Below are 25,561 nucleotides of genomic sequence, written 5' to 3'. Positions count from 1 at the left end.
GGGAGTGGATGCCTGCTGAGACCCTGTTCAGGCCAGGACTGCCCGGAGACCAGGCTGAGGGGCAGGGGTTGGCTCCTCTCCCCACTGCCTCTTCTCCAGGCCCGCTCCACCATCGAACGGTCCCCCCCAGCCCCTCAGCACCCTCAGAACCAACCCACCACGGGGATGACTCAGACCTCAGGAAAGGAGAACCAGGGTGGGGGATGGGAATCTATTTAAATAGAGAATCCAGACAAAAGAACTTTCCAAGTTATGGGTACAGAATGTAAATGTTACAGACAACCTAGCTGTAAAAATAACAGCAGAATGGAGAGTTGGGCAAGGAAGATGCCACGTAACTCACTTTTCCCAAGAGCGACTCAACAGATAACAGATTAAATTTGGAAAATGTTGCTTGAAAACAGAAGTCCTCTAAACTCTGCCTTAAAAAAAAAATAATCCATTTCGTTTTGCTCAAAGGCAGTTTCCAAATGACAGGAGCACGTGGGCTGAAGCGTCTTGAAGGTGTCAGTCACTCAGTCGTGACTCTTTGTGACCCCATGGACTGTCGCCCGCCAGGCTCCTCTGTCCATGGAATTCTCCAGGCAAGAACACTGGAGTGGGTTGGCATTTCCTTCTCCAGGCTGACACCTTTTCTCAGGGAACCCTGACTTCTGGTTGAAGGAAGGCAACAGCAGGGCAGCACCCCAGGGACCTGGAGGCGGGGTGCTCAGGCTCCCAAGAATCTACCTCAGCCCCCACACCACCCAGAGGGAACACAACAGGGCACCATACACTTCTGTTGGGGTGCCCCCTCAGACTGCAGGCCCACCTCCTCCTCAGCAGAACCTGGGGCTGCCATGAACGTTAGGGTCCCTGTGCAGGGGGGCTGTCAGTCCTGTGTGGCTCCCTGGAGGAGGCGGCCTTTCTGAGGGTCCAGGAGGAAGGAGCGGGCTGAGGCCTCCTGTGGACTAGCTCTGGAGGGACAGCCAGGGACAGGCAGGATCCACTTCCCAGGGGTTCTGGGCTGGAGACCAAAGGCGGCAGAAAGAGGAGGCCTCCGAGTCTCCACCTCATCTCTGGGTCAGAGGCTGGATGTCCACGCTGAGGAGGCCCAGGGGTGTGAGGCCCTGGGGGATGGAGGCCCCTGCAGAGCCCTCCGGGGTCTGAGAGATGGTCCAGGCCAGGAAGGGTGAGGTAAGTGCTAGAGGGGACGCCCCGGGGTGGGGGTGGGGGTGGAAGGGAGGGGGATGGGGGGCGGTGGCGGTTGGAGCTGGGGTCTCAAAGGATCCAGAGTCATGGAATTTTAAAAGCCTATCTATGATGGGACCTAGTGTACAGCTTCTTTTATTCTCTTAAAAAAATTTTTTTCTGCTACAAAAGTAAATTATGCTTGACTGGGAGGGAAAAAATTACAGTGCTGAAAGTGAAAACCAGTCAGGGGCTGGGCCCCAGGAGAAGCCCAGTGGAACGTGTAGAAGGCGCAGCCAAGTTCACTGACCGGGGCAGGACGCACCCACAGTTGTCAGGGCTACGGAGCCGCCCTGGGCTTGACGAGGGCCGAGGTGGACTCCTCCCCAACCACCAAGGGGCTGGGGGCAGAAGGCCCTGCTAAGCTCCCATCTTCTTCTCCATCTGGAAGAGAAGGGGGTGGGTCAGGCTGTTGTCAAAGGAACAGGGGTTGGAGGGGTAGGGGGGCAAACCTGGGGGTCCCGGCTGCCAGGGGAGGGGTGCGGAGCTGTTGGCTGACTTAGAGAAGTAACTGCTGACTCCAGACATGCTTGCAAAGGCCACTGTCCCGGGGACACAGAGGTTGTTTCCAGAAAACTTGAGGCCAATTCTGGGCTGAGCACCAGGAAGCCGCTGCTACCCCTACTGCCTGGCCAGGGGACAGAGCAGGAGGCGGGAAGCGCTGTGGACAGGTCTGCAGGTAAAGGCGGAGGGGCAGGCCGAGGGTGCCCATGAGCGCCTGCCCAGGGGCGCCTGGGGACCTGCGTGTAGCCCCTGTTCCACGCCCCATCTCTGCGTCCGAGGAAGGTGGGTTTATCCTAATTCTCACAAAGGCGCCCTATGGGTTGAGGCCTACATGGCTCCAGAACCCAGGCTGATCTGAGAAGTGAGCAGAGGTCTCAGCTGGCATGGAGGGAGCCCCGGGGATGGCCTGTCCCACCCAGCCCAGCTGAAGAAACGGGCTCTGAGCCAGATGCACCCCCATCCTTTGCAGGGACCAACTGATGGCCTCAGGGCGGTGACTTTGCTCCTCTGAGCCCTGCTTCCCCACAGGTCACCAGGAAGGATCCTCTCCTCCCAGAGAGGCAGGTGGACACGAGGAGGCACTTAGAATGGAACAGGCCAGCGGAAGGGCTCAAGGGTGAGCCGGGCCCCCTGCAGAGGGGCTTCCGGGCTCCGGGTTCCCTGACTCCCTGAGGATGGCTCCGTCTAGCAGGCGATGGAGCCTGAGGGGTCCCTTAGGTTCCCTGAGAACTCTAGGCTGGTGGCTGGGGATGCCCCCATCTCACGAAAAAGACACATGAATATGTAAATGCAGAAATAGGGGAGAAATAGGCCCAGGAACACAGACACACAAGGACCCACACAAAGTTACCCTTCTAGGCAAATACACATGTAAACAGACAGAACCTTAGACACACACATACATGCACGTGTGCATGGAGGTCTACAGACACGCGGAGATTCACACGTATTTAGACAGACACACAAATGTCCACGGCACACGCACCCTCTCCAGGCCAGCCAAGCCTGGCGGTCCCCCTGACGTCAGCCCTCAGAAGGCCCTGCTCCTGTCCTGCGTGCTGGGCCCAGGCCTCACCTGTGTCCAGCTTGCTGCGTTTCTGTTCAGGCTCCTGGGGGGCGGCCTCGATGGCCCGCTGAGCCTCAGGATGGATCTTCAGGAGGGCTTTGGCGAGGGTGGCAGGGCCAGGCACCCCCAGGGACATGATGCAGTGCACGCCTTTGCGCTTGGCCCCTTCCACTTTGGCACTGTCCTTGGAGGCCGTCAGCAGGACCAGTTTGGAGAACTTCCTGGGTTTCTTGGGGGCTGCGGGGACAACATCTGTGCCCGGCTGAGGGGGCTCAGGGGAGGGCTCCTGGCCGGCCTTCACACTCTCGCCCTCCTGCTCGCTGGGCTCGGGCAGGGGCATTCTGGGACAGGCAGCCGGGCCTCCAGGCCACGCTCAGGTCTCAGTAGGATTTGTCCTCCACCTCCCTGCAAGGAACCTGGCAGTCCAGGGGCTCTGTCCTAAGGGAGGAGGCAAAATCCCATCAGCGGGGACATCCCTGGCAGTCCAGTGGTTAAGACCCTGCGCTTCTAATGCAGGGGGCGTAGATTCGATCCCTGGTTGGGAAACTAAGGGATCCCATGGGGAAAAAAAAATCCCATCAGTGGAGGGGCCCTTGGGCCAGGGTTCAGGAGGAATCTGGGCTGGAGGTCAGGGCAGGGGGGGCTTCCCCATGCCCCCCACACCCGCCCCCACCTTGGGGAAGGACCGGAATGGAGCTGGAGAACCCGGGCCAGCATGTCTGCTGTCTTGGCAGCCTTGGGACCATCACCTCCCCCAGCCAAACCTCACTCCCCATCTGTAAAATGTGCCAGAAACAGGGCTCTGCAGGGGCTGCTGGGGTGACCAAGGTACTGACAGCTGAGTTACTAGGAACCCAGGCCCACAGGTGCTGAGCTTGGGGTGGAGTGCTTCCACGGGTTTGTCCCATTTCACCTTCACTCCACGTTGTGGAAGTTGATCATTCTCATCGACCCAGGTTACAGATGAGAACACGGAGGCACACGGCCAGGGAGCAGAGCTGGGGGTCTGGTCGAGGGGGTCCAGGGCCCGCCCCGCACTGCACCCGGGCTACCTGCTCCAGGATAATGGGAGCCGGGCTTCCTGAGCAACGGGCCTCGGGGAAAAGCACTTGGGGGATGGGAACTCAGGTCACTGACCCTCCCAGAAGGCCTGCTGCCCTTCACCTCAACACTCTGTCTGTGTCACCAGGAGCGGGGGCTGGGCCCCCAGGGCACTCTGCAGGCCCCAGAGGGGAGCCTGGCCCTGGGAGGCGGGACTCTGGACTCACAAATAGATCCAGTCCCCATCCCAGGCCAGAGGCCCAGGCCCCCCAGGGCTAGGGGATGCCAGGGCCCCACGAGGGCAGCGACTTCTGTCTGAGCTGGTGCTGGCGCTGCCCCTGCTGAGTGGGGACAGGGCTGTGGAGGTGTCCAGAGGAGCCGTGGTCACTGAGGGCTCCCTGGCTGCTGGACTGGAGAGCAGAAAGGATGGCTGACAGGGGCAGGGCTGGCCTGGAGACCCGGACCCTGGGGCATCGGTGTGGGGGTGTCTGTTGGGGGTGAATGGGTAGTGAGCAGATGGTGAGGGTCTTTCTCAGTTTAGCCCAGAAACAAGGCTGTCACCTTGGCAGATGTCTCATGTACCCTGTCCAGGGCCCAGGGGGCAGTGAAGCCCATACTCTTACCTGCCCCCCTGGACCTGCTTCTCTGACCTGGCTTTGAACTTTTTTTTTGAGTTTGCAGTCCATAGGGTTGCAAAGAGTCAGACACGATTGAGCAACTGAACGACAAACTCACATGGCTTGAAGGGTCCATGCCCCGCACTTCATAGTCTTTCAAGACCCCATCATTCATGACAAGAGCCTGAAGTGCAAGATCAATGTGTGGTTGGGGTGTCTTGCCCCCCACAAGTTCCCCTGACAACTAGACATGAGAGCAGAAACCTCCCAAAGTGACAGGGAGGACACCTCCGGGGCGGGGGTGGTGGTGGTGGTGTCCTCAGGTCTATGCTGCCTGGTAGGAAGTCCCCTGACCACTGGCACCCCTAGGATTGATGTCTCATTATCTCTCCTGTCCCTGGTCCAGCTTCTGGATGAGCCAACTCCTGCTCCTCCCATGTGGTCCTTCCCGGCTCTGCCCACCCTGCCCCACAGGGTGGGCAACATGGTGGTATCGGGGCCCTGCGGGGACACAGGGTCCAGGGAAAAGATGCTGCCAGTGCCTCCCCTGGCAGAGCCACTCTGGGCAGGAAAGGGCTGTGGTGGGAAGCTCCGCCCACAGGCCCCTGATTGGCCCTGGGGCACGTCCGGGCCTAGCCTAAACCTTTGTGGTCCAGGGATGAAACTCCAGGTGGTTGGACCCCTTCCTCATACCATATCCAAAAAATTAACTCTAAATGACCACAGGCTTAAACATGAGAGCTAGTGATAAAACTCTTTAAAAAAGAGTTGGATTAGGCAAAGAACTAAAAGTACAGACAACCAAAGAAGAAATATGTAAATTGGACATCATCAAGATTTAAAATTTTTGTGAGTCATAGAGACTCACAATCAAGAAAGTTAAAAGGCAATACATAGAATAGGAGAACATTTTTGCAGATCACGTATCTGATAAAGGGCTTCCCGGGTAGTTTGGTGGTGAGGAACACACCTGCCAATGCAGAAGACCCGGGTTTGATCCCTGGGTCGGGAAGATCCCCTGGAGAAGGCAACAGCAACCCACTCCAGTATTCTTGCCTGGGATTTCCCGTAGACAGAGGAGTCTGGCATATAGTCCATGGGGCCGCAAAAGGGTCGGACACAACTTAGTGACTAAAACAACAACATCTCTGATAAAGGACCTGCATCTGGAATTTATAAAGAACATTTACAACTCAGTAATAAAAAGACAAATAACTCAATTTAAAAATGGGCAAATAATCTGAAAAGGCCTTTCTCCAAAGAAAATATACAAGTGGCCAGTAAGCACATGAGATGTTCAACATCATTAGTCGTGAGGGAAACGTGGATCATGAGATACTATTTCACACTATTAGGATGGATCTAATAAAACAAAGCAAAAAACAGACCATAACAAGTGATGGTCAGGTTGAGAAGAAAATAGAGCCTTGATACACTACTGGTGGAGCTGTATATAGGCGCAGCCAGTTTGGAAAACAATCTGGCGATTTCTCAAAAGGTTAAACAAAATTACCACATATCCCAGCAATTCCACTCCTAGTTGTTTCTCCAAGAGAAATGGAAACTGATGTCCACATAAAAACTTGTACATAGAATGCTTGCAGCAGCATTATTCAGACACCAAAAAGTGAAACAGCCCAAATATCCATCAACAGGTAAATGAATAAACAGAATGTGATGTGTCCACACAAGGGAATATTATTTGATAATTTGACAAATTCATGCCACACATGAATAAGCCTTGGAAAGATCAGCTGAGTGGAAAAAAGGGCCTGTCATCAAAGATTGCAAATTATACATTCCATTTCTATAAAATGATCTGAAGTCTCTAGAAAATTGATACAGTAGAAAAATCCATAAGGACAGAAAGTAAATTTGTGGTTTTCTAGGGTTAGGGGTGGGAGGGATGGGGGCCAGAAGAGTGAATACTAATATGGGGGTTTCTGGGATGATTAAAAATTTCCAAAACTGATGGTGGTGAAGGCTGCAGAACTTGGTGAATTTACTAAAAGCCATTAAATTGCACATTGTGAGTGAATTCATGGTATGTAAACTATCTCAATAAAACTCATGTATTAAGAAAAGGGAAATTAAGTCTATGACCAGTGGTTTCCCAACTTCACGATACCTAAGAATCTTCTAGAATTCTTATTTAAAATGCCCAATCCTGGACTCCTCCAACCCCAGACTTCTTTCTTAGTGCGTCTGGAGAGGGCCCTGAGAATCTACTTTTATTTATTTATTTTTAACCTGTACTCTATTTGATTCTGATACTTTGTGAAACATGGCTGATGCCATGGGTCCTCAGCTTAGGAAGTTTCTAATCTCTTCCCTGGTCCATAGTGGAACTGTTCTTCGGCCACTCCATAATCATTGTCCCATGTGCTTCTTGGAGGGCTGTGATGGGGCTGCTGGTGAGGTGATGGGTTCACTTAGGCATCAGGTACACATCCTCCTCACAGGGAGATTTTCAAAGCATTAGTAAGATCCAAAATGGGTCAAGAATTGCTACTTGATAGTGTACGGGAAGGTTTCCCCTAAGTGGGGATTTCATGTAATGACATCTCTTTTCCCCTAATCACCACGGCTTAGAATCACCAAAGGTAGTCTTAGAGTTAGCTTTACTCCTTACCCGCTGTAATCTGCCCCTAGACCTGTCTATGCTGCGGAGCTGCGCCCCGCTCCCCAGCTCTCTCCTCTCGCGTCATGATCGCCCCTCCTGACCAAGCTCCCTGAGTGCCTCCCCTGTCCCAACATCTCAGACCGCCAACCGCCAGCCCTGTGAGCATCGCTAGAGCCACAAGGATGGGACGGGACAGGGGCTGGGTGCAGGGCGGGGGCGGTACTGGGTGGGGCGGACGCGGTCAAGGATAGACAACCCAGAGTGGGGTTCCCTGATTTGGGGTGTGAGGGCTCAGTCCTGGGGTCGGGGTGGTTGGGGGCAAGGAGGAACAAGGAGAAAGGAGCTTGAATAGCGGATGAAGGACAAGGGGGTGGCCTGAGCGCCGGGAGGCAGAGGTGGGGAGCACCCCGCCCACCCCAGCATCAGTAGCCCTTGGGGACCCCCAGGAGAGCCCGGCGGGGACCTGAGACCCTCCCCGATCCGCTGGGGCCCGTCCTCACCGGGCACCGGCCGGGCGGCGACGGCAGAGGGGCCCTCTCTCTCCGGAGGCCGAGCAGCGGCAGGTCCCTCGGCCTAGGTGTCTGGGGGCCCCCGCCTAGGTTCGGGCAGTCACCTCAGGCTGGGGTCAAGGAACGAGCATGCGCAGCAGGGCTTCTGAGGTGCCGGTTCCTTGAGCCTAAGTGGTTTCTCCGGGTCTTCCCCGCGCAGGGCCGAGCTGGCGGTCTGACCAATCGGCGCTCGGGGGCGGGGCCATGCGGGTACTGGGCGGGACTGAGAGTTCAGGGGCCTGCCAGGCTACGAACCTCGGGAGGGGCTCTCCCAGGACTGGAGGGTGGGTTTAACTGAGACCATGCGACCTCCCCCAGTGTTTGACATCGGCTCGACGCGGAGGAAGTCTGAGCATTTGTTTAAGGGCCTCGATCGTCCTCTTCGTTCTTCTGAGCGAACAGAGAGAACTTCCTTTATGTTCATCAAAGCTACTGATTCCTCTCTGTCCCCAGCATCCCTGAGGGCACAGCATCTTTGGCATTGATTGGATTCTCGGTTCAACCCTCGCCATTGGTCTCTTCCTCGCTACTGGTACCTTCAAACGCCCACAGGTCCAGTACTCATCTTTCGGTCTGTCTATCGCCCATAGGTCCAGCCCCCACTCACAGCGCACAGTCACTGCCCACTTATTCTCTGACCACCCTGTGTGGTGGGGACCGGGATTGCTCTGGTGCGGGGAGCTGCGAGGCCTGGGAGTGCTCTCCTGGACACTTGGCGGGTGGAGATCCGAGTGGTCCAGCATCCTCCGAGCTGAGGCCGGCCTTGCCTCTCACCCGCCCTAGGTGCAACGACGCTCCTGCTCCCCTCCCGCACAGCGCCTGCGCCCTCTGCTCGCCTCAACCCTTTCCAGTCCTCCACTCGCCGCCCCAACCCCGGCCCTTCGCCCGGCTGGAGCCCCCAGTCTTCTGGTTGGGTGTCCTCACGTGGACAGAATGAAGACACTGTTCCTCTAGAAAATGCCACTCCCCTGACACCCCTCCCCTCCGCCTCCGCCTCCCTCCTCTTCCTCTAAGGCTGCTCCTAGGCTCCCTGGGCAGGCCAGGTCCAGGTCCCTTGGGGCCTGCCTACCCGGGATGCCAGGCATTTCCCACGTTCTCTGCATCTTCTCCATCCTGTGTCCTTCAGCTCACCCACATTCTCCTGTATCTTCAAGTCCAAACATCAGCAGAACCTGTGTCTGCCTCCCAAAGACTCCCAGCTTCCTCCTTGTCCCTACCTCCCCATCTGCAGATTCCTCATCCCCACCGTTGGTTCAGGTTCAGCAGCCAGATTTCCAACACCCTCCAATCCTTTCTCCAGGGGTCACCTCATTTCCTGGGTATTTTCTAGGTTCATTCAAAGGCCTTAGTAAGTTTATTTTCCATTATCTATTAATAGTCCACTGACTTATTTAACTTATATGCAGAGTACATGAGAAATACTGGGCTGGAAGAAGCACAAGCTGGAATCAAGATTGCTGGGAGAAATATCAATAATATCTGCATATCTCAGATATGCAGATGATACCACCCTTATGGCAGAAAGTAAAGAAGAACTAAAGAGCCTCTTGATGAAAGTGAAAGTGGAGAGTGAAAAAGTTGGCTTAAAGCTCAACATTCAGAAAACTAAGATCGTGGCATCCGGTCCCATCACTTCATGGCAGATAGACAGGGAAACAGTGGAAACAGTGGCTGACTTTATTTTTCTGGGCTCCAAAATCACTGCAGATGGCGATTGCAGCAATGAAATTAAAAGACGCTTACTCCTTAGAAGGAAAGTTATGATCAACCTAGATAGCATATTAAAAAACAGAGACATTACTTTGCCAACAAAGGTCCATCTAGTCAAGGCTACAGTTTTTCCAGTGGTCATGTATGAATGTGCGAGTTGGACTGTGAAGAAAGCTGAGCGCCGAAGAATTGATGCTTTTGAACTGTGGTATTGGAGAAGACTCTTGAGAGCCCCTGGGACTGCAAGGAGATCCGACCAATCCATCCTAAAGGAGATCAGTCCTGGGTATTCATTGGAAGGACTGATGCTGAAGCTGAAACTCCAATACTTTGGCCACCTGATGCAAAGAGCTGACTCATTGGAAAAGACCCTGATTCTGGGAAAGATTGAGGGCAGGAGAAGGGGACGACAGAGGATGAGATGGTTGGATGGCATCATCGACTCGATGGACATGGGTTTGGGTGGACTCTGGGAGTTGGTGATGGACAGGGAGGCTGGCGTGCTGCGGTTCATGGGGTGGCAAAGAGTCGGACATGACTGAGCAACTGAACTGAATCCACTGACTACTGGTTGTTTCTAATTTTATTATGTTATAAATATCTTTGTATACAAATTTGATTATCTCTGATTATCTCCTTTCATAAAATTTCAAAATGAAAGAGTTAAAGAAGGCAAATATCTTTAAGGGCTTTTAGAACTTATTGCCAGATTGTCCCTAAGGAAACGCACAAGCTTGGAGTCAGATGCCTGGATTCAAATCCCAGCTCTGGCGGTAGCTAGCTGTGTGACAAGCAATTGCTTCCCCTTTCTGTGTCTCAGTTTTCTCATCTAGTAAATGGGTATAATAATACCACCCACTTGGGAGATATTGTGAGAATTCACAGAGTAGCATTCTGTGGGCCATGGGTTCCAACATTTATATTTCTTAGTCCTGTGGTTCTCAGAAATTTTGGTCTCAGAATCCTTTTAAAGAGTGATTCAGTTCAGTTCAGTTCAGTTCAGTCGCTCAGTCGTGTCTGACTCTTTTCGACCCCATGAATCGCAGCACGCCAGGCCTCCCTGTCCATCACCAACTCCCGGAGTTCACCCAGACTCACGTCCATCAAGTTGGTGATGCCATCCAGCCATCTCATCCTCTGTCATTCCCTTCTCCTCCTGCCCCCAATCCCTCCCAGCATCAGAGTCTTTTCCAATGAGGCAACTCTTTGCATGAGGTGGCCAAAGTACTGGAGTTTCAGCTTTAGCATCATTCCTTCCAAAGAAATCCCAGGGCTGATCTCCTTCAGAATGGACTGGTTGGATCTCCTTGCAGTCCAAGGGACTCTCAAGAGTCTTCTCCAACACCACAGTTCAAAAGCATCAATTCTTCGGCACTCAGCCTTCTTCACAGTCCAACTCTCACATCCATATGTGACCACAGCTCTTTAAATTATTGAGCAGCTCAAAGAGCTTTCGTTTTTATAGGTTTCATCTAGCAATACTTCCAATATCAAAGTTAATCTGAAAATATAAAATAGCAATGATAAATCCACTGACTATTTCTTCAAACCAAAAATGAATGAGAAGAATGGCGGTGTGCCACATTAAAAAAAAAATCTATTTGGGGACTTCCATAGCAGTCAAGTGGTTAAGATTCAGGACTCCCACTGCAGGGGGCATCGGTTCTACCCTTGGTTGGGGAAATAAGACCCCACATGATTTGTGGCATGGCCCAAAAAACAATCTGTTTAATATCACATTTGAGAAAAGACAGCTGGCTTCTCATATCTGTGTCTGCCTTCACTCTATAAGAATACATTGATTTGATTGAAGTGCATGAAGAAAATTTAGCCTCAGATTAAAAAAAAACTTTGAAAAGAAAGTAGTCTTTTTAGAGCCTTTTCAGATAATTGCGGCTATTCTTCTTTGATACTACACCGACACTCAGAATGTGGTGGTTTTTTGAAGGTTAGCTGCAACGTGGAATCTCAGCTGATATCTGTGTGCTTTTTGTGCTCTATTACATGAGAACCCATGGATCTATCTTGCGCTTTGAAAGGATCTTTTATTCACATGTGATTTTGTAAATCACATGTTGGTGTTTCCAAACATATTTGTTCACTGAGTAGATCTTGCGACCGTTGACACATCCTATTATACAATATGAAAAAAAAAAGTATAACATTCATGAATATTGCAACTCTCTGGCAATATTGGGAAGTTGTGAAGCTTAAGGTGGCAGATACAATCTCCAAAATTGTACTTTTTGCCAAAAGCCTTAGAACTTTATTATTGGTAACAAATTCTGTCAGTTTGGTGTCACTGCCTTGATTCACACTAAGAACCATCATTGCTTTCGCATCATTGGTGCAAACTCATCACAGTGAAAAAGGCCACAATTGCCTCAGTATTATTAATACCATGAAATATTCATGGGCCTCCTGAAAGGGCTTTGGGAACCCCTAGAGGCCACCAGAATACACTTTGAGACCTGCTGCGCTGTTCATTTTTCTATGAACTTGTTCATCTTTTCCTTACTGATTTAAGAAACCTTATTGAATTCAGTTAACCCTAGCAATCCACATTTGATGGAAACATTATCATTTGCATCTGGTGGGGGAGGTGGCTGGGAAAATTGGTGTATGCATCTACACATCTGAATATTTACTTATTTATTGGCCACGCCTTACACACTTGTGAGATCTTGGTCCCCAACCAGGAATCAAACCAGGGCCCTTGACAGTACAAGCAGGGCAACTACTGCACCACCAGGGAATTCCATATTCAGCTAAATCTAATGGTCTTTTCCAATTTGAGTTTCTTGATTTTTAAAAAATCATCCTGGCCTTCCCAGGTGGTATAGTGGCTAAGAACCGCCTGCCAGTGCAAGAGACATGGGTTTGACCCCTGGTCCAGGAAGATTCCACATGCCCTGTGCAACTAAAGCCCGTGTACCACAATTACTGAAGCCCGAGCACCCTAGCGCCTACATGCTGCAACTACCGAAGCCCATGTGCCTAGAACCTGTGCTCCACAAGAGAAGCTACCACAATGAGAAGCCCTTGCGCCGCAATGAAAAGTGGACCCCTCGCATCCCAACTAGACAAAGCCTGGATGCAACAACGAAGACCCAGCACAACCAAAAATAGATCAATAAATAAAATTTTTAAAAAATAAATAAAATAATCCTAAGCAAATTCTTCCCATATTAGTATTAGTGTGTCAGTGGTACGGAACAAAGGATCACAAATGGAGTGGCTGAAACAACAGAAACTTCTCATCTGATAGCTCTGGAAGCCAGAAATTTGAGGTCAAGGTGTGGACGGGGTGGGTTCCTTCTGAGGGCTGAGTTGTTGTTCAGTTGTTCAGTCGTGTCCGACTCTTTGCGACCCTGTGGACTGCAGCATGCCAGGCTCCCCGTCCTTCACTGTCTCCCGGAGTATGCTCAAACTCGGGTGGTGCCATCGACCATCTCAGGGCTGGGAGGGAGAGTCTGTTCCAGGCCTCCCTCCTTGGCTTCTAGACGCGTCAGCCCGATCTCTGTTGTCACCGTCACAGAGCGTCCTCCCGTGTGCCTTTCTGTGTCAATATCTTCCCTCTTCATAAGGACATCAGTTATTTGAATTGGGTCCACCCTAGCAACTTCATCTTAACACGATCATCTTAAGGACTTAATGGCAAACTCCTTATTTCTAAACAAGGTCATGTTCACAAGCACTGGGGATTAGGACTTGAACTTCTTTGTGTGGGGAGTGGGGACACAATTCAATTCATAGCATTTGCTTTGACTTGTTTCTAATGGTTTGATTATTTCTCCCTTTCCGCTCGATTCTCTGTTTTGGAATTTATTTATTTTTAAAATATATTGCCAAATTGTTTCAAAACCCTGATAATGCTTACGGACCTGTCTATAATTTTAATCGGTTGAAAATTGAATTTCTCATTGCCCCTATCAAATAGTTTTATTTGGCATGTGGGATCTTAATTCCCTGACCACAGATCAAGTCCATGCTCCCTGCACTGGAAGCTGGGAATCTTAACCACTGGACCACCAGGGAAGTCCCCTGGGATTTATTTATTCAACAAATACATGTCTAATAGTGACTAATGTATATTTCCAAAAGGAAAATTTTATTCTGTGTCAACTGTACTTCAAGGACATTGCTTTTGTAAAAAATAAGTGTTGTGAAAGGAAGAAAGAAAGAAGGGAGGGAGGAAAGAAAAAAAGAAAGAGAGGAAGGAGACGGAAGAGGGGCCTGCAATTAGCATTGAGCTTTCTGTCGGAGGACTTTGGAGTGAAGGTTATCGCCTGTATTCTTCAGATAGCCAGCCATCTGTCAGGTTGTCAGAGATCCTTCCTAGATGAATCACCACCCTCCCCCAACCCCTGCAGAAGACAAGTTAGAGCCGGTGCCCGGGCCTCAAAGGACCTGGATGGGCCTCCGAGGTCGGCTGGCTCAGACGGCACCCCCACGCGCCCCTTCCTTGCCACCAGGAGCATCAGCTGCAGTGTCCACGGGTGGGAAACGTGGGTCTGCTCTCCATGGGACAGCATGGGACCCCCATGGGACCTCTCCTGGGACAAGCACAGAGGTCATGTACACAGAAGGGCTATTTGGTTTCTCTGGTCTCCTGTTCCCCCCACCTCATTACTGAATAACTAGAAGACTTCCTGTTTATCCTCTGACATAGTTGTTTCATGGCCAGTTTCACTCCTTGGCCTATCCTGAGGTGATCCGGATTTAGCCTCAGGCTTTTTGAATTATTTATAACAGTTAAACAAATATGACGTGACTCAGATGTCCATCCACTGATATGTGGATAAATAAATGCTGGCTATCCCTCAATGCAGCGTTACTCGGCCATGTGTTGTGTCTGTGCTAAGTCGCTTCAGTGGTGTCCGACTCTTTGTGACCCTATGGACTTGTAGCCTGCTGGGCTCCTCTGTCTATGGAATTCTCCAGGCAACAATACTGGAGTGGGTTGCCATTTCCCTCTCCAGGGGATCTTCGCGACCCAGGGGTGGAACCCGGGTCTCCCGCATGTCTCGCAGATTCTTTACTGTCTGAGCCACCATAATAAGGGACCAAATACAGATTCCTGTACACCGTGGAGGAACCTGGGAGACCTCACTGCTGGGTGAAAGAAGCCAGACAGTAAATGACAAATACTGCGTGTTCCATTTATGTGAAACGCAGAGAAAAGGCAAATCCATAGACACAGAAAGTAGACTGAGAGATTTGGGGGGAAATGAGGAGTGACCACTGAAAGGGGACTGGGTTTCTTTGGTGGTTATGATGGCGTTCTGTGATTAGATAATGGTGATGGTTGTAAATATACTATTAATAAAAGCCACAAAGCTGTACACTCTAAAATGGTGAATACTGGGAATTCCCTGTTGGTCTAGTGGTTAGGATTCAGGGCTTTCACAGCCCTGCAGGGATGTGGTGGTGGGAGGGGAATTCCATCCCTGGTGGCGGAACTGAGATCCTGCAAGCTGTGTGGCCAAAAATTTTTTTGTTTAAATAAAAAATGGTGAATATTATGACATGTGAATTAAATCTCAGTTAAAAAATTTTTTTAAAAAAAACAGAGAATTCCCTGTGGTGTTTAGGAGTTCATGATTCCATTGCAGGGGGCACAGGTTTGATTGATCTCTGTTCCGGGAACTAGGATCCAGCATGCAGATAAAAAGAAAAAGAAAAGAAAAAATAATAAATGTGGGAGTTTGGGATTAGCAGATGCAAATTATTATGTATAAATTGGATAAACAACAAAGTCCTGTTGTATAGCACAGGGAACTATACTTAATATCCTGTAATAAATCATAACAGGAAAGAATATGAAAAAGAGTATATATATATATGCGTATAACTGAATCACTTTGCTGTACAACAGCAGGAATTAACACAGCATTGCAAATCAACTCTACGTCAGTAAAATAAATCAAAGCATAGTTGTCATAAACATCTCAGTTGCTGTCCACAGTAAATCGGAAAACTGGCAGGTGTGATAAATCCCACATATCTGGTGTGAGAAGTGTTGGTGTGTGACTGTGAGTGTAGGAGAGGAAAAGCGGGTGCTTTTCCCTTGTCAGGGCTTCAGAGCACAGAGGCCCCAAAAGGCTCCCCATGGGCTGAGAGGTGGCCCGGGCCAGGCAGCCCTGGAGAAGGGTCAGGAGCCTGGTTGGGGTGGGGATGGTTCAGGGCTGCTCAGGTTAGAGCTGGGCCTCCAAGGACCCTGAATCCTGTGATTCAGACACCAGTTCTGTAATAGAGTCAGGCACATTCAATGAATTTATTTTTTTGCCCACAAGTTGATTTTGTTCAAACCCCAAAGATAAAATGTTGCTTCAAAGAATTCCTGACCCCAGGAAGGTGGACTCTCCAGTCTGCAGGGGACTGGGAGAGGATTCCTTTCAATACATTTTAGGGTTCTTGTTCATTTTTACCTGCAAGAGAAGCGGGTGGGGTCAGGCAGGGCCCAGAACTGACCACGGGAGGAGGACAAAGGTGGCCAGTTGGGTGGGGCCACTAGGCCTCCAGGCCAATGGAGGGAGTCCCACCACCTTCTCCCCACCGCACCTGTGCCTCCCCCAAACCACACCCAGGCCTCCCTCTTACTCACACACTCCCCGATCCCTACCTGATGTCCACCTAGGACCTCTTAGGGCATGGTCTTTCAGTGCTCTTCTTCCAGGCGTACAAGGCCATCCCAGCGACCACTACTAGCGCAGCAGGCCACACCGCAGACCCTATGGCCATTAAACCCGCAGACAGAGAACCCTTTGCCTATAAGGGAGGAATGAGGTCAGGTGACCTGAGTGACACCAGGGTGACCTCACAGGATGGAGACAGTGAGGGGATGGTAGGGCTCGGGGTCCCAGACTGACGGGAGAAGGTGCAGGAACCAGAGAAAAGACAGAGACACTCAACAAGATGGTCCCATCCTGCCCCCCCACCCCCAGCTGAGCAGAAAGAATAAACTCTAAGGCAGATGCCGGCCTTGCCCCTCCCTCTGCAGTAACAATCCGGTAATTTCAGGGCAGCGACTTGACCCTCATGGAAACGGCACTCTCTGCCTCCTGGACTGGTGGGAGGAAACAAGTGCCCACGGGGTTTGGGGGCACCTCGGACAGGACTGCCTGTGGGGAGCCCTTCTGGGTGAGCCAGGTATGGGCTTTAGGGTCTGGGGCGAGGGGACACTCTGGCTCCTCAAGCATGGCTCCAGCCAGACCCAGGCTCCCAGCAGGGGGTGGAGGCCAAGGGCTCCCTCAGGTCCCCTGAACCTCCTGGTCTGTTGCTGGGGATGTGCTGGGGTCTCAGTCCAAGGGGAGCAGTCCCTCCACCCTCACCCCCAGGTCCCTGGAGACTTAATCTGTTCTGGAAACAACCAGGGTCCTGCTCTTGTGCTGGTAGCTGTTGGCTGGGCCTGGTCAGGTCCAGCTGGTTTTGAGGGGTGGATTTGTCTCTCACCACGAAGAAGATTATCCCGCTTTTCACATCTGTCATCTTCTCAAGGTATCAGAGTTCACCCCTGTAGGGGGACACCTGTAGTCATCTTCCTTCCCACACACTCCGACTCCCCCAAGGTCCCCCAGGTCCCCCCGCAGAGACTGAAGCCCCTCCCCAACCCTTCTGGAGGGGTCGCCCAGACAAGAGAAAAGTGCCACTTGCCTGGAGCTGACCTTGGGGGTTGGGGGTCCGCTGGAAGGTGACAGTGGGGTGTAGGCTGGGCCACCCCAGGGACTGCTGGGTGTGGAGAAAGGAGCACCTAGGTCCCCTCCCCCACTCCCCCCCACTTCCTGCCCGACTGCCCCCACCCTGAGCCTGTTCAAAGGTACCCCAACATGTTGGTGGAGCAGCAATCCCACTCTGGTCCCCAGTCTGGCACCCCCTCACCTTTTGAAGGAACCCGAGCTCTCTCCTCTCCGACTCTCAGCTCTAACTAGGCCAGATCAGCAAATGGACTTGGTACTGCTATTTGCTTTCTCCTCCCTCCCGTGCACCGCACCGCACCACCGCGGCCTCTTAGAAAAGCAGCAGTTTCCAGGAAACCAAGTTTCTGAGATCACGCATGCGTAGTTGCTCAGTCGTGGCTGATTCTTTGCGACCCCTACGGGCGGTAGCCCGCCAGGCTCCTCTGTCCATGGGATTCTGCAGGCAAGAATACTGGAGTGGATTGCCGTGCCCCGCTGCAGAGGCTTTTCTCAACCCAGAGATCAAACCTGATCAAGTCTCTTACATCTCCTGTATTGGCAGGCGGTTTCTTTACCACTACCGCCACTGGGAAGCAATGGTTTGTTCCATTGCTCTCTTTCGTCTGCTCTGCAACAAAAGCTTTTAAAGGTACCAGCTGTGAGACAACTCAGGGCTCCATGGGTGCAGATGAGGGGGAGAGGGAGCGCCCAGCACTTGGGCGGGCTTCCCACGTAGATGGTAAAGGAGGCATGGAGAGGCTGTAGGCCACAGGCTGCAGAAAATGGAGCCAAAGACCCCATAACTTGGAGCCCTTTGGAGAGGAGGCTGAGCTCGTGCGTAAACACAGCTGCAAGTCCAGCCGCTCAGTCCAGTCCCTGCCCACTCAGTAGCCTCCAGCTCCTACTGATCAGAATCCCTGTAGCCAATAGGTTTGGCAGCAGACGTTTACTCTGGGAGGTCCCAGCCGGGAGCCTTCAGTCCTGGGAGACTTCCTGGAGGAGGTGACAGTTGGTTTTGGGAGGGCAGTGACTTGGGGAGGGCTGTGTCCTGGGGAGGGCTAGCTAGCAGGAGGAAGCCTGAGGCTTCCTGGGGACAGGTCCTGCAGGAGGAGGCCCGGAGTCTCTGACACATACAAAATACCCCTCATCTTACCATCCACCACCCACCACCCCTGTATCATCTACTTCCCTATGTTGGCAGAGAATACAGCCTGCCTGATGCATGTGCCTTGACAACCAGGAGAACAGAGTTGCTCTTTTAATGCAAGGTTTTTTCACCGTTATTTTAAGTACTATCCTATAGATGGGCATTTAGGTTTATCCCATTTTTTTCGTATTATGAATTTGTGCCAATACTATGCATGCATGGATGTCTCCTTCTGATCTTCAGCTGGCATCATGCTCTGTGGCCTCTCCAGGGAGTGGCTCCCACCAATGCTCCGAGGGCTCCACGGTTTAGGGTACCAGCTGAGGGAGTGCCACTTTATATTTTTGTAAAATACATTTACACTTTTATAAAGAACGTTTGCACTTTTATAAAATATTTATATTTTCATAAAATACATTTATATTTTATAACATGTTTTATAAAATGTTTACATTTTTATGAAATATGCTTATAATTTTTAAGTGATAGGATTTTGATTGGTCTTTTATAAAATATATTTATATAAAATGTTTGTATTTTAATGAAATTATGTTTATATTTTTATGAAATACATTTGTAATTTTTAAGTGATGGGATTTTGATTGGTTGGTCTTTTATTTTCAGTGTTTAGGGGTTTTTTTCCCCTCAGTATTTTTTTTAAGATTAAAAAATTGTCATACTTCATTTGAATTTTCATGAAGCCTCAACTGCTAAGAAATAAAGGTAGTGCTCTAAAAAAAGTTCTAGAAACCCCCAAGTTGCAGAGAGCATCCACCTGGAGAAGAAAAGGGTGGGGAGCACAGTGCATCCTGGTCTGTGGCTTACCTGTATGCGTAAGCTTCCCAGGGCTGCCATAACAAATTGCCACAAACGGCGTGGCTCAAAACAGGAATTTGTCTCCCGCAGTCTGGAGGCCAGAAGTAAGAGTCTCCCACCCTTCCAGAGGCCCTGGGGGAGGAGTCTCCCAGCTCTCCCGCATCTGGTGGCTGTTGGCACCCCTCGGTTTGTGTTTGCATCCCTCTTATCTCTGCCTCCATCTTCCTAAGGCCTTCTCTCCTGTGCATCCGTCTCCTCCCTCAACTCATGGTGATTTCGTCTGGAGATCCTTCACTAGTTACCTCTGCCAAGCCCCTGGCTCTAAACAAAGTCACATTCTGAGGTTCCAGATGAACACGAAGTTTGGGGGGGCCACTAGTCAACATGCTACACTGTAGGATACAAATTACATTTCAAAGAAAAATTAAGATATCTTTCTGGGGACTTTCCTGGTGGCTCAGGGGTAAAGAATCCGCCTACCATTGCAGGAGACGCGGGTTTGATCCCTGATCTGGGAAGATCCCACAAGCGGTGGAGCAACTGAGCCCAAGTGGCAAAACTGCTGAGCCTGTGCTCTAGAGCCCAGGAGCCGCAACAAGAGAAGCCGCTGCAATGAGAAGCCAGAGCACCGCAACTAGTGAGTAGCCCCCACTCGCTGCAACCAGAAGAAAACCTGAGCAGCAACGAAGACCTAGCACGGCCAAAAATAAATAAATAAATACAATTTTTAAATTAGAAAAATCTTTTAGGAGGTTTCATGAAGATTGGAGGGGAAGCCCAGAGGCTGGGCGCCTGGAGAGGAGACTGTCTGTAAAGTCCAGAAATGAAAACATTTGTCCCCACAGTAACCTGCATACTAACGTTCACAGCAGCACTATTCACAATAGCTGTAATGTAGAAACAACTCAAAAGCCCGTCAGTGAATGCGTGGGTAAACAAAATGTGGTATATATACATTCAACAGGGTATTATTGTCATTAAAAAAGAGTGAACTGCTGACACGTGCTACAACAATAAATCTTAGAAACATTATGCTAAGTACAATAAGATGGGTGTGAAAGGACAGATAGACTCCACCCTGTGAGCGCTGGGGTGCACACAGCAGGCCTAATATACTCTCCCAGCTTTAAGGATGCAGAAACAGCCTGGATCAGCAACAGAGACATCAGTGGTTTAATGAACAGGGGGATCTTAACACATCTGGGCAGGCCTTCCCTGGTGGCTCAGACAGTAAAGAATCTTAATGCAGGAGACCTGGGTTTGATCCCTGGGTTGGGAAGGAAATTTCCTTCCCTTCAGAAGGAAATGGCTACCCACTTCAGTATTCTTTCCTAGAAAATTCCATGGATGAGGAGCCTGGCAGGCTATACAGTCCATGGGGTTGCTAAGAATTGCACAAAAGTGAGCAACTTTCACTTACATGTCTGAGCAAGGTCCTGGAGCAACCACCTCACCACGTGGGGTTGACAGTGGGCAGGATAAAGTGGCAGCCTTGGCTCCCAGGCACACTCCTTAGTGCCCCTTTAATAAGAACAATCACTAGCTGGGTCCTGGGGGCAAGTACGTCAGAAGGTCAGTCTTGTGCTTAAAATGCAAGTGAAGCAGGCGCTGGCCTGCACAGGGAGCAAGGCATGCACAGGGCATGCACAGGGAGCAAGAGAACAGCCCTCTTGAGGGGCCCGATCGAGCAATGAGGAACCTAGAACTGATGCAGGAAGGGGTCCCCTTCTAGGGCCCGACAATGGGCTGTTGCCTAACACTCAGAAATGAATTGTCTGAGGAGACACACATGCTGACAAAGCAAGAGACTTTACTGAGGAGGAGTGCCTGGGCAGAGAGCCCCAGGGTAAGAGAACTCAGGGGTCTCAAGGTTAGCAGTCTCGGGGTTTATGGTGATGGGGTTAGTTTCTGGCCAATCCTTCTGACTCAGGGTGCTGCTTGGTGACCAGCGCGTCGCTCAGCCAAGGTGGATTCCAGGAAGAAGGATTCTGGGAGGACACATGGACTGGTGTGTCCTTTTGACCTTTCGATAGTTCTTTTGTTTGGCGGTGGCTTGTTAGTTTCATTTTCCTTATTAGGATCTCCTGTTGTAGAATAACTCACGCGAATGGTAACTGTGGTGCCTGGCCAGGATGGACAGTTTCAGTAAGAATAGGCAAATTCTTAGAAAATAGAATAGAGTTTACCAAGGGCTAGGGGGTAGGAAAGTGAAAGAGAGTGAAAAAGTTGGCTTAAAGCTCAACATTCAGAAAACAAAGATCATGGAATCTGGTCCTATCACTTCATGGGAAATAGATGGGGAAACAGTGGAAACTGTGTCAGACTTTATTTTTGGGGGCTCCAAAATCACTGCAGATGGTGATTGCAGCCATGAAATTAAAAGACACTTACTCCTTGGAAGGAAAGTTATGACCAACCTAGATAGTATATTGAAAAGCAGAGACATTACTTTGCCAACAAAAGTCCATGTAGTCAAGGCTATGGTTTCTCCAGTGGTCATGTATGGATGTGAGAGTTGGACTGTGAAGAAAGTTGAGCGCCAAAGAATTGATGCTTTTGAACTGTGGTGTTGGAGAAGTCTCTTAAGAGTCCCTTGGACTGCAAGGAGATCCAACCAGTCCATCCTAATGGAGACCAGTCCTGGGTGTTCATTGGAAAGACTGATGCTGAAGCTGAAACTCCAATACTTTGGCCACCTCATGCGAAGAGTTGACTCATTGGAAAAGACCCTGATGCTGGGAGGGATTGGGGGCAGGAGGAGAAAGGGACGACAGAGGATGAGATGGCTGAATGGCATCACCGACTCGATGGACATGAGTTTGGGTGAACTCTGGGAGTTGGTGATGGACAGGGAGGCCTGGCGTGCTGTGATTCATGGGGTCGCAAAGAGTCGGACACGACTGAGCGACTGAACTGAACTGAGAGGGTAGGAAGTAGTTATTGTTTAACGAGTACAGAGTTGGGGAATGAAAAAGTTCTGGAAATGGATAGTGGTGATGGTCACACAACACCATGAATGTATTTAATGCCACGGAATTGTACATTCAGAAATTAGTTTAAATGATAAAATTTATATTCATGTGCACTTTACCACACACAAAACAACTACACTGTATTAACACTCCTGACCTATGAGGTTAGCCAGAATGGAAAAGCACTGTGAGGTAGTCCATTGGTGAAGCCGTGGGTAACGAGCCCTCTCTATATTCTGCCAGTGGGAATGCAAACTGGTACAACCCTTACAGAGAGGGATCAGTCCTTACTAACAAAATTGTTTCTCTTTACCTTTTGCCCTAGCAATCCAACTTCTAGGAATTTCCCTTGAAGATACTGTTGTTGCGACCCTATAGCCTTGTAGCCCAATAGGCTCCTCTGTCCATCGGATTTTCCAGGCAAGAATACTGGAGGGTAAAAAAAAAAAAAAAGAACACTGGAGGGATTGCCATTTCCTCCTCCAGGGGATCTTCCCGATCGGAATCGAACCCCGGTCTCCTGCATTACAGGCAGATTCTTTACCACTGACCCACCTGGGAAGCCCACCTTGAAGATATACACCCCAACAAATATGAAAATATGTATGCACCTGGTTACTCATTGCAGCATGGTTTGTGATCACAAAACACTGGAAACAATTAATTTAGGGCTTCCTAAAAAAAAATTAGTAGGGCTTCCCTGGTGGCTCAGATGGTAAAGAATCTGCCTGCAATGCAGGAGACCTGGGTTTGACCCCTGGGTTGGGAAGATCCCCTGGAGAAGGGAATGGCTATCTATTCCAGTATTCTTGCCTAGAGAATTTCATGGACAGAGGAGATGGTGGGCTATAGTCCACAGGGTTGAAAAGAGTTGGACATCACTGAACAACAAACCCTTTTACACTTTTTCACTTTCACAAACTAGAAATTTCATGAGAAAATTGGTTGACTCCTTCTTAACCAAATGATCTGAATCAGCTCAAAGTCAGTGTTGGCAGTAATGCAACCACTGGGCAGAACGTGTCTCTTCCTACTGTACACTGAGAACATGTATCACTTCCCTGGTCTTCCTGCCAAAAATGTGTAACCTGCATTTTAAAACTATGATGAAACACCAGACATACCCACATTGAGGGACCTTCTACAAAATAAATGGCTTGTACTCTACAAAGATGGTAATGCCATGAATTACAAAGAATCAGCAACCCTTCCAGATTAAGATGTCTAAGAACACTACATTTATGATTTTGAATTTTCTTTTGCTATTCAGGATATTATCAGAACAATTGATAACGTCTATATAAAGTTTGTAGATTATTTCAATGTTACTTTATTTTGAAAACCGTACTGTGGATATGTAGGCTTTCCAGGTTGCACAGTGGTAAAGAATCCACCTGCTAATGCAGGAGATGTGGGTTCGATCCCTGGGTTGGGGAGATCCCCCTGGAGTAGGAAATGGCAATCTGCTCCAGTATTCTTGCCTGGGAAATTCCATGGACAGAGGAGCCTGGTGGACTACGGTCCATGGGGTTGCAAAGAGTTGGACACAACTGAACAACTGAGCACACAGACTGTGGATATGTAAATGAACTCGTAGTTCTCATAATCCATTCTTTTCTCATAGGAATAGGACGTTCTCACAAGCATTAAATGCAGTGATTCACATACAGAGGTTAGCACAAAATATTCAGTAAATACAGGTGAAACTATTCACCTCAGATTGGGACTTGAACCCATGTGCCAGGATTTGAACTGCCGAATCTCTGCTTGGGACTCAAACCCACAGCTTTCCAACTAAGATTACACACCTGGTTTCAGGACCTAATGAAGCAACAGATTCTTGGTGTCTCCTGGCAAAAAGAACTCAGTGAGATCAGGATGGCAGAGCGGGGGTGTGAATGTGCCCCTTGGCTGATCCCTGTCCTGTGGCAGGGGCTACCACATTGTTGTGAAGTGATTGTCCTCCAATTAAATCAATACACTGAAAAAAAAAACAACAACAACAACTCAGAGAGAGAGAGTGATATATAAGAAGTTAATTTATTTAGAGAGAAACTCAATCCACAGAGTGTGGGCCATCTCAGAGGGTGAGCCCAGCCTCACAAGGTGGTATAGTTAGCTTTTATGGACTGGGTAATTTCATAGGCTAATGAGTGGGAGGATTCTTCCAACTAATTTGGGCAAGGGGCAGAGATTTCCAGGAATTGGACCACTGCCCAGTTTTTGGTCTATGATGGTTGGCTTTGAACTGTCATGGGTCCTCTCCGTGGGTCATCTAGCTCACTGGTATGTTAAAATGAGTGTATACTGAGGATCACATTCTAGTCAAAGTTGACTTGTCTGCCATCTTGAACCCATTTAATTCTAATCAGTGTTTACCTCGGGTCCTAAGGATATATCATTTTTTGAAAGATTGTGCCCCACCTCCTACCCTCCTATCTCCTGGGAAGAGTATCATTGGGAATTTGGTTACAGGAAAGGGTCTTACTGAAGAAACTATCACCTTCACCCTCACCTGAGAAATATCAGCTTAAGCCCAGAAAGGACAGGCTTTTCCACTTTGCCATAAATCACTCCAAAGATGTGTCCAACTCCGGTAAGCACTTGCCAAGAGTTCAAGAAGGTAAGATTATATCAGCCCCGGCACCTTTAAGCCAAAGCTACAGCTCCTACACCAAGCGGTAGGTTGCCCCACTCCAGCATATGAGGTGAGTTTATCTTTCCACGATTACAAAGAAAACCTAGTAACATCAGATACAAAGTCAAAGGGACCACAGTTCATTAACTGGCTGCTGGTATAGGCTGCCCCCACCCCCACCCCAAACAGAGATAACCCAGACGACTGGCCTGCCTGTAAAACTCAGCTTCTCCCAACTCTGCTTTGAGGGAGACTGGCTGGTCCTCAGGCTCAAGCAAAACGGACTTAAAAACATTAACCTAAGACATTCTGCAGAGGGCTGACAAACTTGGGGCGGGGGGGGGGGGGGCGGAGGTTGTAACGTTTTTACCCTGCCACGTATGTAACACGCCTCATGTTCTGCAGGAGAAAATTGCACCTCTGTCTGGCCCCCTTACTCGTAGTCATAAAAAAAACTCATTCCTCAGGGGCAGCCAGCCCGGTTCAGCGGATGGAAGCTGCGAACACCACGGTCTGCTGGCTCAGCTCTTGGCTCAAGCCCTGGGCCTGTAGCTGGGCTCTGGGATTACCGGGGTGTCCGCCGCCCGGGGTCTGGGGGGCGGGTACTCCTGGGTCCGGAATGATAGGTGCAGCATGGCCCCCGGGCTCACGCAGGGAGGCGTGCGGTCACTTGGAGGCAGCGGTGTTATTGGCCTCGGGCCCATTGCCTCCTAACATGGGGAGACAAAATGGCGGCCTCGTGGTGGGGGCGGGGGAGAGCGAAGCTACCTACGGGTTCCACGCCACGCTAGAACTACAACTCCCAGGATGCTCTGGGCCGAAGGCGGGAGCGATCGAGGGCTAGCGTCCCTAGGCCCTGTGTCCTCCTGCTCCCCGTCGGAAACCCCCTGGAATGCGTTGCTTGCTCCGGGCCCCTCCCCAGACCCTCCTCGCAACTGGCTGACGGGACTCGTAGTTCATCGACAACAGA

The 25,561-nt window shown here is 50.1% G+C and overlaps 1 protein-coding gene and 1 long non-coding RNA gene across 6 annotated transcripts; both read right to left on the bottom strand.

The window, feature by feature from the left end:
• Positions 1-1,298: 1,298 nt before the first annotated feature.
• On the bottom strand, positions 1,299-7,772 carry FLYWCH2 (FLYWCH family member 2). Its single transcript, XM_061400927.1, has 3 exons — positions 7,582-7,772; positions 2,810-3,238; positions 1,299-1,614 (listed from the first exon to the last, which is right to left on the bottom strand). Exons 2-3 carry the CDS (start codon positions 3,138-3,140, stop codon positions 1,511-1,513), a joined length of 435 nt encoding a protein of 144 aa, XP_061256911.1. The 5' UTR covers positions 3,141-3,238; positions 7,582-7,772; the 3' UTR covers positions 1,299-1,510.
• A 7,820-nt stretch (positions 7,773-15,592) lies between these two features.
• On the bottom strand, positions 15,593-25,517 carry LOC133238147 (uncharacterized). Of its 5 annotated transcripts, none has more exons than XR_009733445.1 (8): positions 24,962-25,517; positions 24,469-24,694; positions 23,762-23,934; positions 17,221-17,475; positions 17,007-17,070; positions 16,795-16,855; positions 15,965-16,110; positions 15,593-15,770 (listed from the first exon to the last, which is right to left on the bottom strand). It is a non-coding gene; the product is annotated as an uncharacterized LOC133238147 (long non-coding RNA). The 5 variants fall into 5 exon arrangements; XR_009733446.1 differs by having other exon boundaries at positions 24,469-24,556; positions 24,962-25,354; XR_009733447.1 differs by lacking the exon at positions 24,962-25,517 and having other exon boundaries at positions 17,007-17,067; positions 24,469-24,914.
• Positions 25,518-25,561: the final 44 nt, after the last annotated feature.

Source organism: Bos javanicus, chromosome 25 (genome assembly GCF_032452875.1).
Source record: "Bos javanicus breed banteng chromosome 25, ARS-OSU_banteng_1.0, whole genome shotgun sequence".
Lineage (NCBI taxonomy): Eukaryota > Metazoa > Chordata > Mammalia > Artiodactyla > Bovidae > Bos > Bos javanicus.
The sequence above is the reverse complement of the archived record's forward strand: the minus strand, read 5'-3'. Positions and strand labels throughout refer to the sequence as shown.